Here is a 20791-nt window from a genome sequence, read left to right on the forward strand (position 1 = left end):
TCTTTTTTGCCTTCCTTTTGCTTTCTCATCATTTAATGGGTTTCTCTAACTGTTAAAACTTGAAATGGGAAATACAGATTTGATTGAGAAATGCTATTAGTGTCCTTCCATGCTTGCTTAAGGTTTATATATGTGTGTGTGTATTGCCAAAAAAGGCGTAATGATGCTCAATCAGGGCTAAACAATTTGATTAGTTAAACAAGCCCACGAAATATGCTTATGGGTGGCAGTAAATGAATACAACGAAGTGGAAAGCAACGGATAACGAGGAATGCTACTTCATGACATGCCCATATAATATGCTTCTGCTGCTCTGCGAGACCTGTTAAATGCAAAAGTTGTCATAGTTTCACATGCAAAACCATCCATTTGCTACATTCCATTATCATGTTTCCTGGCTCTATTTACCACCATCCTGGGCCCAGGCGCCACTGTCACTACCATTGTGCGAGTAGGTCTAATGGGTGTGGTAAGACAAAAGAAAGTGCCTACGAGAATTACATCAAGCATTCGAATGATAAAAACTCGTACGCCTTCCAATCAAACGAAAAACAAATTTCATCCCCGCTGCTCCTGATCAGCTAACGACAACTTCTTCACTTTCTGTACAGGAATAAAAACAAGACAGATTTCAAACAAACGAAAAGCAAGCAAAAGAGAGCAGTAGCAACGTGAGTGTGGATGGTGTTCGTCTATTGGACTCCAATCAAGAAGAAACAGAGAAATATAAGGCCCTAGCAGTGTCTGCACTATCCTGCCTCCCAATCTGTTCATCTTACACCCAGGCATGTCAAGGGTGAGCCGAGCTAAATTAAGTTTGATTCAAACTTTAAAGACCAATGCACTTTGCATTCCTTGGGGGTAAATACCAAAAAACGAAAAGGAATGAATTGAAAATTCATTTCTGATTTGCTTCCTGCATAAATAAGGCAGAACCAGAGAATAGGGCAGGCCAAGAAAAGTGATTCCTCTCTCTAGAACAATGAAGGATTATTCTCATCTGCTATTAACTTTGAAAGAAAATACTAAGGTTTTGTTTGGTTGTTGAACCAAACTCAACTCATATCAAATCAGTTATTGATGAAATCTACTACTTTTTCAACTTCTCGTGAGGAAAAATTAAACTCATCTCAACCTAAAAAACTAAACTCATCTCAACTTAAAAAAGTTAAAACTCATCTTAATGGGAACTATAAAATACTACTATTCATAATTCAATTCAACTCATCTCAACATCCAAACGTAAAAAATAAAGTTAACTTTAGAGCTTGACAATATGTCGGTACAGAATAGATTATCGTGGTTGAAACTTGAAACGACAGAGCTGAGCAAGACAAGGTGCAAAATTTGTTATTTTGGAACATGAGAACAGTGTGAGCAGCACCTCTAATTCTCATTTGGAAACCAAGCCTCCTCCCTTGTTCAGAACCAAGGCCGTACGTACATTAATCATGGGCGTATAGACCTTTTTTTTTAATAGGCTTCGGCCTCAAGACCTTACAAGGGCCGAACAAAGTGGGCAAGGACATAGGCATGGGCCTCATGCTTGTCCTGTTCTTCTTCCCAGGATTCAGGAACAGAGCATGGCTTCCAAGTGAAGAGAAATCCCAGTTCCCACAAGAAGTACGTGGTTCGGTGTGGGCATATTTATTAATGTCTCTAGCCTCAATTCATGAGATATCTGTGTCTCTATATTAATGAACATACCTACCCATATCGACGCAAGCTTTAAGAGAGCACCAGAATATCTCTGCCAATTAACACTTCAATGTCGGTTGAATGTTGAAATTGAACTTCCTTGGCCCTACTTGCCTGCTTCTCCACCCACACTGCATGACAACATAGCACACATTTGCTTCTCTTCTTTATATCTTCTGCTATTGGTACGAATAATACTGTACGGGTTCAGTTCGTAAATGTATATTGATTCTGTATAAATGCAACGACATATATTCATAAAAAAATATATATATATATTTTTTGGAGGATATGCTAGCTCATTGATCATAATCCAATCAATCTAACCGTTATAGTCGCTAAACACTCTAAATACATTATTGATGTAGTAATCTGTCACATTAACTGGTTATATGTGTTTAAATACCGACTTATAAGTAGCAAAAGTACTTGATCGTCACTAAGGACATACCGAGCATGAAAAGGAAGCGAAGAATTCTTTATGCAAATGTCATGAACATATCGGTGACGACCTTAAATCTCAATCAACCAACAAAGAAATGTCCTATAAAATTAAGAGAAATGATATTTACAAGCGCTACATATTCATTTGTAAAAAGTAAATAAATATAAAATTTATATAAAAAAATTAATTTTTTAATAATAAATCTGACTCATTTTTAAAAAGAAGTATGCGATATTATATGATATTATACCACCTATAAATTTACGTGACATTATTCTTAGTCTAAGATTAAAACTACCGCTTTGGTCCTTAACCAGGAAAATTGTCATGTCTGTGTAACCTAGGCAGAAAGGGAAAGGCCCAACAAATGTTGGGCGCAGTTGCTTTGACGTCGATGTTCAATAAATAGAAGGAAAAATGTCATCTTACCCAGAAAAAGAAATGGAGCGCCACGACAGCAAAGGGGCCAAGATTAATTAGGTGGGACCCACAATCAAAATCACTGAGTCACACCCCCTTAGATACAGTGCTGGTTGAGCTGGATTGGCGCGAGGGGACCATGGGGCCCAAAAGCCCCACTTGTAACATTTGCACTGCTCGAGGTGAAGGGAAAACCGTTAGCCTGACATTACGTGTACGGCCTAGATTGACAGTTTGTGGGCGGAGAATAACAAAGAAGATCTTCTGGGATTGATTTCTTTTTCTTTTCCTCCTCCTGAATGGGATCCTTCCGGCATCTTCTGCCACTGCCGAGCCCTATTGTATTGTTTCCTCTAGAAATTTTGGGTTGTGGGTTCCTCTTGCCGTGACCCTCTACTGCTTGAAAGAGCAGGCTTATGGGGCAACTCCAATGATGATAACCATAAAGATGGGACATGCTCAATTTGCATGCATGCAATCTGGCCTTGACACTGGTCTTCTTCCTCTTGTTTTTACTTTTTTGCATGGAAACTGTATATGTCTAATTTTTTTGTTTTCTTTTTCGCTAGCTGGGGTTTGGGGTAAGGGATGGTTTATTGCATATTCAAAACTAGGATGCAATATCATACGATTGTGGGGGACCCAAAAGTAACTTTCAACTTTAAACACGCGAGTGAAAGACTCGGGTCATGTCGTTTTGCATCAAATGGGCTAAGGAATTAAGTTACCGAAAAATCCCAAATATTGTATAGGCCGTGCCGTTCAGAATCGGCCGGCTCTGAGTTATCACTCTCTCGTCATGAGCCTAAAACAGTAGCAAGCCGCAGTCACACTACCAGAGTTCTGCAAATTAAAGAGAGGTTTTAGAAAAGAAAAACCCTGGAAATTAATGTTAAAGACTAGTTTCATGAATACAGACATATATATACCAAAAACAAAGAAAAAGACATGATGGCAGGCAGCTATTTCTAAGAGCTGCATGTTTGTCACGTCGGTCAGGGTGAGCAGAGACTGGAAAAAAGAGAACATATGTACGTAGGCTAGCTGAAATGCTCTCGTATAATATAGGCCAAAGGTATTAAATAAATTCCTGGCGCTAGAATGAGCTTTAAAGGTAATGAACATTTTTGGCTTTTTCGTAGGATGCATGTAATATAAACCACGGATATTTTTTCTGGTGCTGCAATGTTGCAGTTAGCCACTAGCTAAGGCCATGATATGCCAAAAATCTAATGGCATCCATGCAAAACCCAGCTAGCAAAGGGGACCATTTCATGGCTTCGCTACCTACGCACGGCTTCAAGCTTCCAAGTTTGAAATTGTACGTCCACAAATTCTCGTAATTGGAATTAAGGTCTAATTTCCCACATAATTATTCTGTATATATATGTGTCCATTAGGTCGATCGAGAATGAAATTCTAGTTACTCACTCTAAATTGAGTATTTGTTTCAATTCTTTTCCTATTTTATACAAGAGTAGTATTACATATACCTACAATTTTATACGCAATATTATACGTATTGAATGGAAATCTTATTTTATCAATACTTTCTTTTTTTAATTTAAATTTTAAAATTTTTACCATTCTCGATATAAGCTGACACATGATCTATACATGTGTATGTTTACGTAAGTAAAATTATAAATATAAATGTCATTTTCTTTCTAAACAAAGGTTTACTTACTGAGTACTACTCATGCCCACTTTAGTCTTAATTATGGAGTTTGATTTTTAGTGAATTTTACCCACAGACAAGCACACAGAAGGCCGGTCCCATGAATTGCCTCATCACCTGAGGAAAGCCCTAACCCTCCATTCCCTATCCTGATTCCATGGATGCAAGAGAAAAATGTGTTCTTCTCAAGACATAATAATTGCCATCTTTTGCAGCGTGAGAGGTCTCTTTTTATTAAACAATATTCTAGTGGGTTTAAATATTGTCTTCTTCTCGTATTGATCGAGATTATAAGCTATCAAAAAGCAATGATCACCACTTGAATTCAGGATTGATCTGTCCCCATCTCTACCTACTTATATTGCTTGTATATATATCATGTATATACTATATATTACTATTTAGAGTATTTTCAATTATGTACGAGCTTCCATTTATTTTTTAATAACCCACCTTTGATATATATTGGGTTTTGTGCATCTTAGTTGCATCATTCAATTGGAAAATGATAGGCATACAATAATTTTTATAATAATTTATGTCTCTATATTTTAAATGAGAGAGATTTTTAGAAAATAAGTTATAAAAACAACACCACTTTACATAAATATCCTTATTTTAATACATAGTCATAAAAAAAAATGCTAATTGTACTTAAGAAGATTTATAAAAAAAAATTATTTTTTACGTATCAGTTATTGATATGCTGGAAGTTACGAAATAGGAAATTCAAAATTTAAATTTCAAAAGAAAACAATAAAGTGAGTCTTGTATGTTGTTTATAAGTAAAATTATAAATGCACGTAACACTACTCAAAAATAATTGTAAGTGTATCATTACTTGAATAAGCTGGAATCCGTATGTAGAGTAGCCATAATAAACTTGAGTATAAGTTTATTATGAGAGGGCTTCACAGGTACTATCCTTTTATACGAAGTTAAGTCTCCTAGAGAACTATTCTAGGCCTACCCCAACTTTTTTTTTCATAAATATCGAATAGAGAACTATTCAATCAGGCCTACCTCAACTTTCTTGCAGCATTCATGTCCAACTGAGTTGATAATTATTTTCACACCATCTATAATTGAGCTGATACAAATTGATATGGCAACGATACTTATATATATATATATATATATATATATATATATACACACACACATAGGGATGGAAAGTTCGAACTTGATTCTCCATATTGAAGACCAGGATTTATGTCATCTGGTCCAAAGGAACTTAGCATGGCGATGATACTTTAGATTGTTAGTTATAATTAGCTTTGACCCAATACTCCTCTCATGTAAATTAACTTATATAATGTAGCGATTAGCATGATTTATTATACACATTAAATTTACATCATTCGGAATAGAAAGGATTCTTTTTTACTTTTTAGCCAAAAAAAAGAAGTCACTAGGAATACCTTGGAGTACTTGGAGGCGGCTGTATTAATTGTGGCCGTTGGACACAAAAAAGTTCTCTGAATTTTGATTTCTTTTATTAATGTTAGTTTAGCATCAACACTACTCCAACATCTAAGTCTTGTAATAATAATGAAAACTTTGACTACCACACCTGTATAAATATAGACTGATGTACCCTAATATTACAAAAGGAGGGAGGCTGAATATACATTATATATATATATATATATATATCTTCTCCAAAGTTTAAAAAGCATGAGATGGAGATCATGATCAAAGGATAAACTGATAATTATTCATGAATTAGCTGGCTAGGTTTCCCATCGTTGAGTCGTACTGTTTGTTAGGTGAAAAGTTAATGAGCCTTATAAAAGACAATTAACGCGGAAAAAAAAGGGGATCGAGAGGAAGAAATATTTCACGCGTGGATAATGCATGCATGTGGCTTACGGAAAAGCTTAATTAGACATAAAAAGAGATAAGAAGAAAATGTCAAAGAAGGCGAAGGAGAGCTTACTAAAGGCCTAATTTACTCTGCATGCATGGTGGCCTGATTGCCACGTACGCCATGCACGCCGGTTTTGCCTCTTCCCTTTTCATTTTGGTGTTGAGAAAAGGCACCATCGAAGTTGCAAAAACTACTCGTGCATGCTTCTTTTAAGCAAGTAGTCGGTCGATCTACTATATACGTACGTACAACCATGAAACTAAAGTTGGAACATTTGATGATCTTATTATCGCCAAACAAGAAATAAATGATCGATGACCCGTCTGCATTTAGATATCAGATAAAAATGCTGCACAAGAACAAAACCCATGTCTCGTTTTTGTTTTTGTTCTTGTTCTTGTTTATTTGGTGTTTAGTGAGCATCAGTAGTTGTCGTGTTGTTTAACTTTCCAATTAGCTGGAGACACCACTCACTCCTTCCTTTCCCCCCCATGAATCAATGCTACAGCTTTATAGCCCAATGGACGCTCCTCCCACGCCCAAAGCCTGTTTTTTTTCCAAAAAAGCCCAGTCAAAGTTTGCTTTTTTTTATGCGCTTTTCTTTTCTTTTCTTTTTTTTAAATATTATTTTAAGCACTGTCCTCTGTCTGCTTTTTGTTTTGTGTATACGTGGAGCAACGCCCATCGATTCCCCCAAACACCCCACCCCAACTCAAATGCATATCCATTCAACACAATGTCGTTTTGCAACAGAAAATAAAAAAGAAAACAAAGAAAAAGGAAATATCTCTGATTCTGAACACCACCCCCCAATGCCATCACCACTTGGCTCCTGCTCTGCAAAAATATCAGGTCTGAGTGAGAGTGATATTTTCTACGTAACGGCCTTAACTGTATTTATCCCCTCCTACCTCTTTGTCAATCCAAATCCGTAATCATGTCAGATGATTTCCCTTCCACCCTCTTCTTTCGATTTGGGATTGCAAGCTCTCTCTTTCCGCTCGCTCTCTCTCTCTCTCTCTCTCTCTCTCTCTCTCTCTCTCTCTCTCTCTCTCTCTCTCTCTCCCCTTTGTTTTCTTGTTTGAATGGACATTTTCTTTGGTTCTATCCTTTTTATTTTATGAATATTATTCCATCCAGAAAAATATATTTTTTAAAAAGAAAAAAAAATAACATAAAAATAAATTCATAAATTAATATGATTTGATAGGACATTACAGAAACCAACGTCACCGGCCTCCACCAATGCGAACTAATCAGCCGCGCCAGGAACCGGCCGAAACCGATAGAGAACCGATCGGCGTGTGGTGGTAATTTGAAGAAACTGACGTTCAGCAGTTCGATCTCGGTTTGAAACTGGACCAGGCCGCTAAACCGATCGATATAATAAAATCTTTTTTTTTCGTTCTTGTTAATAAGTATTACAACAAATAATGGAAAAGACGTCGTTTGGCATTAAACCAAATGGCATCGTTTTATTAAGAACATAAGAAAAAAAAATAAGTCTGAAACGACGCCGGTCCACTTAAACTTAAGTGGACCGGCGTCTTTTCGAGATGAGTCGTCTTCTTCCCCAGCCCCTTCTTCTCTCGATTTCGATCTCTACAACTCTCTCTCTCTCTCTCTCTCTCTCTCTCTCAGTAGAACCGCTTCAATCAGTTTCCTCCTCCCCATCGACCGGTTACGATCAGTGCCTCCCCTTTTTTTTAGACGACGGTCGGAGTCAGTTTTGCCCAAAAACCTCACCGACGACGTCGCTTTTCACCCCTATGATTTGATGTGTTATGTTATATTATAAAATTATTTTTATTGTAAAATAAACATAATGTATCATATGAAACCATATATATCTCTTTGTGAATTTATTTTTACAGTATTTCTTTATTGTTGTAGTCCTTCTCAATTTTAAAATCAAGTTCTCATTTTTTACAAGGAAGCATGACTGCCTTATTAAGTTTTAAATATTTTGAATAAGGAAGCGTGACTACCTTATCAATCTGTTTTTGATTATTTAGTAAATCATTTAATGAAAAGAATATTATCTTACCATTTATTTAAAAACTTTCACGAACCTTTTCCGAACCAAACATAAATCTTTTGATTTATTTGTTTTTTGAGAAGATGTACATTCACAAAATTTGAACTTTCGAAATATATTAAGAACCAAACGACAGGCTATTGCTTTGTTGGAAGTGATTAATAGTAAAACACGTGGAGAATTAAGGTTTTATTATTTGGTACAATTAAAGGTATTAAAACGTTTACTCGTATTATGAACTTGTACTTTTTTTTTAATGCCACTTGTGCTAATTAAAATGGTAGGTGCCATAAATATTAACCATCAATTGTTCAATTTTAAGAACATAGCTCACAAGCAATTAACCTCTTTGTACGAAGTGTGACAATTATTTTGTGCACATCCTTTTATATTTTATTTTTTTGAACTATCTTTTTAGCTGGACTGACTCCATGCAAGTTGATTATACTGCCTTTGCTCGGGGACAGTGCACTGTAAAATTGTCAAGCCCATTTAAAGAGCCCTCTATCCCAGCACAATGCACATGGACACTGCAAGTGTGTCTACAATTTCATTTGGATTTTCTTTTCATTTCCCAAGATGTGCCTTGTCACGTGCATTGGACACGTGCAATTGTAAACATAACCGCAAAAAAGCTAACAAGACAACCTCAGAACACGTAGCCAAACTCGGACCGTCACCGTTGTTGTAGCGGAAATATTTATATATAAATAAATAAATAATATTAAACCACATGTCATCAACAAAAATACAACGCTAGGAAACACCATCAAAACTAGGAAAACAAAAATGCCGATATTTCGCTTCCACCGATACAAAATTTGCCGATTGTTTTTGGGCAATGCGGGGGACTCGTCGTTCTGGGAACAAAAGTTGAGCATGAGTCAGAGAGCTACAACAGGATCTGACCCAAATATATCGCCGATATCTTGAAAATAATCATCTACAGGCCATTTTGAGAAGCTCAAGCCAAGATTCTCACAAGAACTAAGCAGCATATCGCCGAAATCTTCTTCAAAAACGCTCTCCTTCAGGCTTGTCCCTTCAAAAAGATCCGATACTGAGTTTCCAAAATTAAATATATCTGCCGGTATTAACGAATCGAAAGTTGAATATTCTGAAAAATCTGAAAAGTTTTCCGATACACAAGATTCATCTCGTGCATCTTGAACTTCAACGATTTCTTTAGTCGTATCCAAACTCGGTGATTCGATTTCTTCATTGGAAGGTGAAGGACACCGTAACACAGAGGTAGGAGAGCAGACGTGGTGGTTGTGGGACTCTTCGCCGGAGTTGTAGCCTGAGCAGTTTATCGGATTTTTTTCCGGCGGACATTTCGCCGGTGGAGTAACAAAGTTGGTGAGCGCGTCAGGCCCACGCAGCTGAATAGCCGCGTTGTCATACACCATAGCCGCTTCCTCGGCCGTGTCATAGGTACCTAACCACAACCGCACACGTCGCAGAGGGTCTCTAATCTCCGCAGCCCATTTCCCCCAGGGCCTTTGGCGCACGCCCCGAAATTTCCTCGCCGCCGGTACCTTCAACGCTCGGTGACTAGCAGAAACCCGGGCAACCTTCTTTCGTGCAGCAGTTCTCACCGACCTCAAAACGCTGTCGTTTTTGGTCGAGCAGGACTCGACAGTGATCTCGTTGATGAACTTCCGGACCCTTTGGCGCCTAAAGAACACCTCTTCTCCACCTTCTTCGTCGCTGGACGAGTCAGTTGCATCACCATCGGTGACAGATATCCGTATAACTCTGCGTTTCATCTCCTCCGGCAATGGTCCGAGGAGCCTCGTGATGTTGCGGTGTTCTGTGTACTTGACAGGAGAAATAACTTTAGCACCGTGCCGGTTCATGATTGAGAGGAATTGCTGATCAGATTCTTCGAAAGAAGAGCATTGAAAGCGAAGTGAGTGAGTGAGCGAGCTTGCCAAGCGAAGAGTGAAATAGGGAAGGGCAAAAAAGTGGGTTTTTTAGATTCCTTTGAGAGTAGTAGTAGACACGAGAGAAGAATAAAGAGAAGGATATAAAGGAAAGTAGGGGGCAGAGAGAGAACACGTCAAAGAGAAGCCTGAAACGGTGAAAAATCTACCATTAATGGATTTTAATACTCCTTCAAAAAGCTTATTAGGGGACGAGAAATTTCAAGGAAAGTTGCACAAATAAAGGAGCGAAGAAAAAGAGTGTGAGCGTGACTCAGTTGGAGTGAGAGAGAGAAAGAAATGTGGGAATAGTGAGAACGTAAAGCCGAGAGTACGGCATGGAAGGGGAGGTAGAGACTGAGAGACGAACAATCAGTAATACTAGTTGAAAGGAAAAGGTAGAAATTTCTGGAAAAGTTTCAAAGCTAGAAAAGAAAAGAGGAGGCTGCAACAAAAGGTTTTACCGGAAAGGGATGGCGAATAAATGTTCCGAATCTGGGACAGATATTAAGCTTTTCAATCAACCGGATTTACTCGACACAAAGAACATGCAACTTTGCTATCTCCTGGTGTTTTCCAGTTTCTCTAATGAGAGCTGAGACTATAACCTTCTCCTCGATCGGAATCTGAAAGTTTTTAGGAAAGAGAGTAGCACCAGCTCTTGGAGGGATTTAGAAGTCCGAGAGAGAGAGAGAGGACACGGAGAGAATTAAGCACAGTTGCGTTGCGGTGGGAACCGAGAGGACCTATTTTATAGGATCCCAACAGCCGTAATCCGCAAACCCGGTTCAAGTGCCACTTATTTTCTTTTCCTTTTTGAATTCTCTGTTTTTTTTTTTTTTTTCATTAGGAAAAAACCATATAGGATAGATAGTTAACGGTAAGATTGATATGGAATTACCTGGTAAGTTGTGAACTTGAAGGACTAATATTTAGGGGTAGGCAGCGGGCCCCACACCCCACTGTCCCGTCCTGTGCCGCATCTAGTGCCCCTAACGGGAGTTGGGACGGAGAGAGTCGGATCACGTTATGCATTTTTTTTTATTCCGCTCTCGCATGTTTATATATATATATATAAATATATATTTATATTTTATAAATTGTATATATATAAATATATAGTATAATTTATTAGATTTATTTATAAAATATATACTATTAAATTTAAAAATTATAATTATATTTATAAAATTTAAATTTATAAATTACTATCCCATCCCCCACTCCTGAGATGCGGAGGCAAGGGACGGGGTAGCACCTTTACAAATATTGTATTTTGCACAATAAGAGAAGAAGGTGATTTATAATAAATTTTTGTTTTTATATTTTGAAAAAAGATTATTATATTTTAAAATTTACATATAAAGTAAAACATTCATATCACTGTAAAATTTAATTAGTACGATTCAAATTATAAAATTTATCTGATTAGGTGGCGTGGTTTATGTAACCTAAGTAATTGGTTAAAGGTAAAGCAGGCTGAAAGTATTGGGCTTGTTTTGAGTCTCTTTTATTTCGTAGTTGCTATCAATCGTATCTCTCGAAACACGGCTTGAGGATTGGCGGATGAACCCTGTATGTCAGGTGGGAAGTTAGGAATGTAATTCTTTGAATAAACGACGAGTTTTAAGATTAGGTAAAACAAAACAACAAACTAAACGAGGGATTATGGGGGAGTCGTCGAGATATTTTACTTGGCGCCGCATAAGGCGGGCACGTGTGATGCCAAAGCGTGCATTGCGTACACTGGGTGCTGACTCGGCAAATGATTTATTATCGAAAATGGGGATTCATGTCACGTGAGACCAGAAGAGAGAGCGAGACGGGACTTTGGTTCGGTCTATCCTTTGACTCTGTTAATTTGCTATTAGCCTATTAAATGCCCCCTAATTCCTCCTAATACTCACCGATATTCATATTATCTCCGAGGGTGTTCTCGTCAATCTATGGTAATAGGCGGTACATACATTTACACTGGGTTCATATTCTTATTTTTGGCCTCGTTTGTTTAATTAAGACTAAAATTTTGAAATTTTTTTATCTTATTATTACAAATTTTGAAAATTTTTATATAAAATAAAATAAATAATTTAATTTTTTTAACTCTTAAAATAAAATTAATAATAAAAAATATATTCTAATAAAATTTTATTTTATTTTTTAATGTTAATCTTAATTCATATTATCTCATTATTGAAAACAAATTAACGTCAATGATAGAAGTTGTTGCTGTTTTTTTTTTTTTTTTTTTTTTTTTATGTTGTTGTATTGTTAGGGGGTAAATTGGTAAAGTAAAGATTAAGTAGAAGTTTGAAGTGTGTACTCACTCTTTGTATATAAGTAGGCTGTAGGCCCATCAAATGAGAAATAATTTTTTTTACGGTCAGATCTGTTCTTTTACAAAAAAAAGTTTATGAAAAATTTATAAAATAATTATTCTTACCGGTGGTTATTTATTATCATTCTATACTCTACATCTTATAAAAAAAATATTAAATATTAAATATAAAAATAAATAGTCACTGATATATAATAAAATTCAAACTTCTATACTTAGAGTCAATAGATATCATTACTCAAATTGATGTAGGACTTTCATATTTTATAATGCAAGTAAATAACATTGATTTCGAATAATTTATAGAAACAAGACAACATTTTTCTTTGCTTAGAAAAAAAAAAAAAAAGAAAAGAGAACAAATTTCTTTTAATTGGGTTGGGGAATTTCTTAAAAGAAATTAAAAAAATATTACTCTTCATTTAACTTATTTTTCTGATTAATAGTAAAGTTGGCAGGCTTGTTTTATGAGTAATGCTACATACAGTCGTGGACTGCGCAAACGTCGTGCAGTCGCTTTGAAAAAGAGTGGGATCCACTATTAAAAAATTAATTTCTTTTCAGGTGGGTCCCTTATTTATTCACTTTTTTCAAAGTGACTGCACGGCGACTGCACGCTCACGACTGCAAGTATCATTTCTCTTGTTTTATTGCCTTAATTTCATCCACAATTTTCCTTGGTTTTTTTGTGGACTCGAGCTCAATGAACTTGACAGATGGCTTCCACCAATTGGCACTGTCAAGGAAAAATCCAATTTTTATTTATTTTTTTATTTTGGGGATAGTGCAAACATCCACTTGATGTTTGGAAGAGGTAGCATTAAACTCGTCGTGGTGGAGGATCATTAGGATGGTGATTGAATGGGGCCCAGTGTTGAATAATTCACGTGATTCAGATTTTTTGCTTTGAGGATGTGTCCTTGTGAATAAAGGCCACACCCTCATTTACTTTGGTGGTGACTAAGCTAACTAACACACAAGAAAATAATCTTTAAAAGTACGTATATATATTTATATATATATAATATGATATTTACTGCCCTCATTTAATTTACTCTTCTATTATTAGTTTTTTATAATTAATGACAACGTCATATTCCTTTAAATGCTAATAATTTACCATTTCACAGTCCCTTAAATGAAGATATAATTATGAGTTCTGTCACTCTCTTGCCAATTCAAAGGAATCCTCTTTAACTTGGTATAATTGGAAAATTATAATTGGAGGGTAGTTTTGTAATATTAAAATATATTTTTAATAGAGTGACATGATTTTATTAGTTGTTTGAAAATAAGTTGGAAAATAGTTGTGTTAATATTCCAAATAATTAGTATTATTGTTTAGTAGATGTTTCATGTACTATTGTAGAATCATTTGCGATAAGAAAGAGATAAACACACGTGTAAAATGGGTAAGTTTAAAGTTTGGTGCTGTGAAGGGATCATAAACTATAGAATAGAGGTTGCATTAATGTAGGTGGTTTAAAACTTTCAAATATTGTATATTCAACTATTTAAGGCTTTAAACAAAGTCTGTCTCGTTTGGTTACGCAGTTTAGATGAGATGAGATATTTTGTTAAAAGTTGAATAAAATATTCTTATAATATTATTTTTATTTTAAGATTTAAAAAAATTTCAATTGTTTATTATATTTTGTATGAGAATTTAAAAAAATTATAATAATTATATAAGATGAGATAAGATAATTTAGTTTTATGTAATCAAACCGACCCTAAATGCCTCATAATTCTCATGATTCTTCGATTTTGAAATAATTAGAACTTAATTCTTCGTATTTAACTTCAGCTATATTTAGATCTATAATTGAGGGTAAAAAAAGATGTACAACTTAACCTTGATAAAAAAAAGAAATAAAAAAAAGAAATCTACAACAAAGGACATTATTGTACTTTCACTAGAATATATTTTATAAAGTGGGCCGAGGTCTGAACCCGTAGCATGGGCTGACCCCTATTTATCAATTTGTTAAATATTGAATTGAATGGGCTGGAAATCTAATCCGGACAGTTCTCGGACAACGTGTCAAGCATCCCAGCCGTCCAGTTTGTTTGTTTCGCTCACTGCCTTCGTCCACTTGACCCCTATTAGCTAATATTTTAATCAATATTATTTATTGTTTTTAATATACTGAAAATACCCAATTTTGTCTTTGATCAAATAGCTCAGGCTTAAGTCTGTGTCGTTACTTGTTAGGTATGTTTAGGTATATCGGCAACAGTAGAAGCCTTTTGAAGCTCATTTGACTTGTACGTTTAGGTAGTGATAAGTGTTGAAAATATTTATAAATAGTAGTGAAAAAATAATAAAAAAGTAATAATAAAATATTAAATAGTAATAAAAAGTAAGTGAAAAGTAATGAATAGTTAAAAAGTAAGTAAAAAATAATAATAAAGTAAAGAATAGTAGTGAGAGTACTTGAGGTACTCTCACTTGCCAAACATACCTAGCTTTTGGTGTCACTCAGTGATTGGTTGTTGATCTCTCACTATCTTTTGCAGTTCTCATTCTGATTATAATTAATTTACAATTATTAGTGACAAACCAAGACGATCGACATGAGTTGTCTATAATCATTTTGCCGTTTTGTTCTTTAACCAATTTTGGATTATCTCTCAACACTTTGTGGTGAGACACATATTCATGTTATGTACTCTTTGTTCATTAATGAAGTAGATTGTTATACTTCCAATATAGATGAATCTGATTGATATTTTTACTTATTCATGTGGTATATTCATTTGCTATAAGAAAAATGAATATTTGTGACCAATTATTTAGAATGAGAAGGTATATTTGTGACAAAAACAGACTTATATATCAACAGATCTTTATTGTTTGGAATAAAAAATTTGAACAAGTATTTTGCTAATACTCCATATAATATAGTTTGAGGTTCACATGAATTTTAGTGATGATTTTAATTGGCAAAATAGGTTCTTGGAGTAGACCTTTAGGGACGAACAATTTTGTTAGCTTTTATGGTGGTCGACTGGCCACCGGCGCTCGAACTAGCACTCCCTTAGCGCTAGGGTCATTGGGAGTGGTCCATTTTACAGGTGGTCGGATCACCCCGGTGCCATACCAATTGTGGCAAACCCAACCCCATTGGCAGTCAAGAACAGAATGACCACTCCAACATTTTGTGAGACGTTCATTCATGAATGCCTCCAAATGTTAATCAATAGTTTTACTTGAAGGTCAACAAGTTAAAAAAATGACTTTTTGAAAAAAACAATTGTGGGATTTAAATATTTTAAGAATTTTGTTGCAATCTTAATAAAATTTGATGTGCCTCACCAAATAAAAGAATATATATATATATAGGAATATTGTCCATTCCTACAAGCACTCTACTCATTCAACAAACTAACACACCCTAATTGTGTCGTTTCTTTTAAATTGGAGATACATGACGTGTAATAAAAAGGAAGCCAATTAACTATTTGTTCTAATACGATGATACGTCTTTATCACTCGTCGCAAAAGTTTGAACTGATAGAAAAATGATGAACCATATTACTTATTTATCATTGTAACATAGAAAAATTGTATTGTCATTATTTTTTTCTCAGTCAAATAAAGGTATAGAGGAAAAGCAAGAAAAAACTTGCAAATGCAAATGCCGCCTCACCCAACATATATATATATATATATATATATATATATATATAGGAATCTGTCCATTTCAGACAAAGAGTCTATCAATTTCAGAAAAGCATTAGATCATATGCAGATGCTTTTTCTTTCAATTTTTTGAGAGGCATTACATGCACATGCTTGTACGTTGTTATAACAAGACCAGTGCTCGAGCATTATATAGAGGTTTCATTATTTTATCAAACTAATTATAACATTCCGATTATATGGCAAAGAAAAGAAGGAAAAAAAAAGGGGGGGAAAAAGTCTAAGAAAGAGCATAATTTTGCAATTAGCAACAACTCAACTAATGAATAATCAATTGACTTAAAATTGCATATATACCATTAATATTGTTTTAAAATTCTCGTTTATGACTGCGGTGGGATTTACATAAATTTTTTTTTGGTCCTTTTCAAAGGAGAAATATAATTAGAGCGGAATGAAATTGATGAACTAATTAGACATATAAATTATTCTAAAGGAGTACTGCTTTGGCATATAGAAATTACATTAATTTATTTTCATCAAATTTATAATTAATTAACTAGCATTATTGGATGAAGCAAAGACAAGAAAAAAAAACTAATTAGTCTCAAAAGGAGCTGGCATTATATCTAGACCTGACAACACCAACTCAACTAATGATCATGTAGGATCGACTCTCAACTTCAGAAAAAGCATCACACACACATATATAACTATATATATATATATATATATAATGCAGATACCATGATTAATGTTTATAGAGCTGCATCAGTAGTAGTAGTGCTATATATCCAAACATTTGTCTTTACATTAATCATGTAATTAATTCAGTACCCTTAGAATGAGTGTTATATTGATCCTTGCGTGCGTTCCAAAAGATTCATTAATGAAAAGTAGTTTATATATGATCAATTGATCTGAATATTCTTGAGCTAAGGTGAAAACTCTTAATCGAAAAGCTGCCATGCATGCATTAGTTATATATTTGAAGGGTTTTTAAGAATATAAAAACCCACAAAAATCTTGAGATTAGGGATATATATATATATATATATATATTTATATATATAAAGGGAAACATGCACCCAGTTGTGTGCAAATAATTATAAACTCATTGAGAAGAGAGGGGCATGTGGATTAGGAATTAAAGACAAAAATGAAAGCTGTAATTTTTCTCGGACTCTTCTCCCATTATAAAGCCATAATTAGAAACCGCAGATGAAGAAACAAACAAAAGAAGTACATCGGATTCGAAAAATCCTTGAGATCAGAAGTAGTACTGATCTTGGGGTCCGACCTATGTAAGAAAATATGTACAGAGGTCGATATTTATTTGGCTTCTTAATTAAACTAGCTAGCTGGGAATTTCTTATGCAATTTTACGTGTATATAATATGCAAGGTAGTTTAATTACCTATATATGTAGTACGTAGTGATATATAGGGATCGATATTATAAGTCAATATATATATATATATATTATATAAGTTGCAATATCAACCTCGCCCTAGAGTGTAGTTGATGCATGCAATATTCTTCGAGCCACAAAAATAGAGACGATGAGCTAGCGCCCCATATATATCATGTTTAAAAAGTCATGCATGGTTGGTTTATTTGGCCAAGGTGATTGATCACCATATCCCAATGTTACTTATACATGAAGTCAATAAGCACTTGAACCTAAGCATGCACTAGATTCTTGTAATTATAATTAGACAATCATGACGTTTATGAAAAATGAAAACTAATAATGAATCCCCATCTCTCTCTCTCTCTCTCTCTGTCTCTCTCTGTCTCTCTCTCTATATATATATATTTATTAATCTTGCAGTTATCTTTATAGATCATTTTTTTACAACATGATAAGCCTTATAGATATTGAAAAATAAATAAAAAGATCTTGATGTAAAAAATGATGTTAGAAACAACATTAATATATATCCTACCATTATAGTTTTTCTATCAATTTTTCTTCCAAATCAAGTCTTGCCATATCATCAACGGCATAGAGAATATGCTTTGCACACCGACATACAAATAGAATTTTTCTTTCCTTATATATGCTGAGAGTACTTGAGATATATAGCAATTATATGGTTTTAAATATTATTCTTTAAGAAATTCCTGTAAAACTTATAAATATCATAAAAATGGTTTATATTGTAAAGAAAATTTAATATTGTTGTAAAGTTAGCTGTTTTTTTAATAATAAGATATGAATATTGCTTGGATGTTATATATGGAGAACTAGTGAACCTTATCTCTCACAATGAGGGTTTAGGTGGCCTACGTTAATTAGGGTACAAAAGCATGCATGTTTGGAATATATGTTACAAACCCTTTAATGGGTTTGGTTTATTGCTCAATATTATTGATAACACCTACATTATTTTTCTCCACTTTTTCACGGCAGCATTTATAATAAGACTACAATTCTTGTTGAAAGTTGTAAATTAAGATCCTCTATATATGAAGTAGAGGTTTTCCCTCAGGCATTAACTGTACGTTGCAGTATCTGATATTCGAGACTTAAAATGTACGTTTCATCTGAGTTTTGTCGATTACTGCATGGGTTTTCTTTTACATGCTTTTTCAAGAATTTTTTGTACCATAGGTCATTGATTTTGCTTTACATTAGAAGACATGATCGGTAGATTCAGTACTACTACTCCTAAAACCCTTTAAACAATGAAACAAGCAGACTCACGTACACATCAACTTACATTACTCCACTAAAAGCATATATATGATTAAAGGGAATGGATCGAAGAGAATATAAGTTTAAAGGTATGGATGGAATAGGATTAGATTAAAAACTAAGAATGATTGGCGAATCATTTGAATAAGAAAAAGAAAATCAAACTTTAGAGTACGTGAGCTCCACCTACGCAACTTCTTGGTGTCCATGTGGAGACTCGACAATGGCCACATCATCCAGTAGTGAGATATATATTTAGGTGGGTGTCAGCTTATGAGTGTTAAACTTTGTCTCAAGTCCCTCAAGGCTCAAATTACATCATCATCAATGGAGATTAATAAACTTTAAATTAGAGATTATGAGGCAGATTTTCAGGGAACATGAGTTACTTTCCAACTCCTGTGCACGACTCCTTTGCCGGGGGGCTTGGTTTGAATTTTGTTTTGTTTTCTGCATTATGGTTTGCCGGGGGTTTTATTTTTTCCAATTTTATATATCAAAAAGTCAGTGTGAAAAGATAGACATATAGTATTAAGAAAAACTCGCCAATCGATGGTGGAAGTAATGCTCCAAATGCAATGTTGTTAGACATAAAACGACATGGGTCACAGTGCCCAACACAGAAAACATTATTGAACTGAGATACAACTAAGCTTAATTGGTTTGCCTTGCTTTTCTCTTTTGAGATTTTATGGGGAACAAAGCCGTGTTAAAAAAATGTAACAGATAATATATTTGTCATGGTTTTTGACTAGCTCCTTAGTTTCCGGGTCAGTAGTTTTAAGTTAAAAATTAAAAATAGTTTTATTTAAAAAGAAAAAAACTTCCATGTTCTTGCATCAATACCGAATAACTCAAAGCTGGCTACTTGGGTGGTGATCGAGTCAATTTACTCCATAGTCAGGAAATCTCTGTTTCATCTATTAATATTTGATATATTTTGGAAGCGAACAAAGAGTGAACAAAGAGTAATTGGATTAAACTTAAAAGTACCAAAATTTTGGGAGCAGTACTGTACACATTTTCAGAGTGCTGAAGAGATGAGAAAAGCCTACTGAAAAATTAAACAAAAAAAAAAAAAAAATCTGCAAGATATATAGTGACAAGTGTGATAGCATGTAGCTCCAGTATAACACGTATATCAAGTTAAACTAGATTTCTAGGTTTGTAGCCCTACATGTTTGCGGGAAAGTTTGTCATTTTTTCCAGGAAAATGAATCACGTTGTGAAATTTATAAAACAATGAATGTTTGGAGCAATGTTTGTAGGCCCGTTTGGCATTGAAGACGATTTGCTCACAGCAGACCTACCCCTCCATAGATAATTAAAGGAGGAGTTTGGAGTTCGTTTGTTTTAAACAAATTTGAGCATGGTGTGTCAGAGTTGGGATCGTTGTATAGATTTGAGGCATAAAAAAGGAGCCGCGGCTGAGTTGTCGTGTGATGGGAGCGCATGCCCAATATAATCTCTCCAGCTTGGTCCAAACATAATTATTTTTGGCCCCTCCAATAAATTTGGCGAGTGTACCCATCCACCTCTCTCTCTCTCTCATAAATCAAATTTAGATGGCAAATGGAGTAAATGCAAACTGGGGATTTTCTTTTATAAGGTTTTCCTGCTTTTTCACCAGAATTCTTTACCCCAAGGATAGTTGGTACATCTATCATTATTTTGCCACCGACTTCTGAGCAGTCCTAAAAGAAAGATAAGAGAAAAAAAAAAAAACTGAGAGAATGTAATTTTCTTACATTTTTAGATTATTGCTGGCTTCGCCACAAGCCCCTCTGCTCTAGTTTGTGCATATATATATAGAGAACTTACGAATGGCATTTGGTCGACAATTGTAAAGGGTTTTAAGAGCTGCTCTCCTAAAAGCCATAATGCCTTTTGAAACCATGTAATAACATAAGCTGTGATATGCCTTTTCGGGTTGGCACTTTCGACATTACTACTACTTTTCTTCTATATTTTTTTACCCTAAGAGAATTGGAAATGGAAAGATTAAACTTTGGGCCTAGGTAGATTAGGACGG

The 20791-nt window shown here is 34.7% G+C and overlaps 1 protein-coding gene across 1 annotated transcript; it reads right to left on the minus strand.

Moving 5' to 3' along the window:
• Positions 1-8793: 8793 nt before the first annotated feature.
• Positions 8794-10776, minus strand: LOC108980555 (ethylene-responsive transcription factor CRF1-like). The gene has a single exon (XM_018951503.2). It carries the CDS (start codon positions 10006-10008, stop codon positions 9034-9036), a length of 975 nt encoding a protein of 324 aa, XP_018807048.2. The 5' UTR covers positions 10009-10776; the 3' UTR covers positions 8794-9033.
• Between the last annotated feature and the right edge of the window lie 10015 nt (positions 10777-20791).

Source organism: Juglans regia, chromosome 2, assembly GCF_001411555.2.
Source record: "Juglans regia cultivar Chandler chromosome 2, Walnut 2.0, whole genome shotgun sequence".
Taxonomy (NCBI): Eukaryota; Viridiplantae; Streptophyta; class Magnoliopsida; order Fagales; family Juglandaceae; genus Juglans; species Juglans regia.

Excerpts from the sequence above, each read along its gene's own strand:
- LOC108980555 (XM_018951503.2), bottom strand. The coding sequence starts at position 10,008 with ATGAACCGGCACGGTGCTAAAGTTATTTCTCCTGTCAAGTACACAGAA.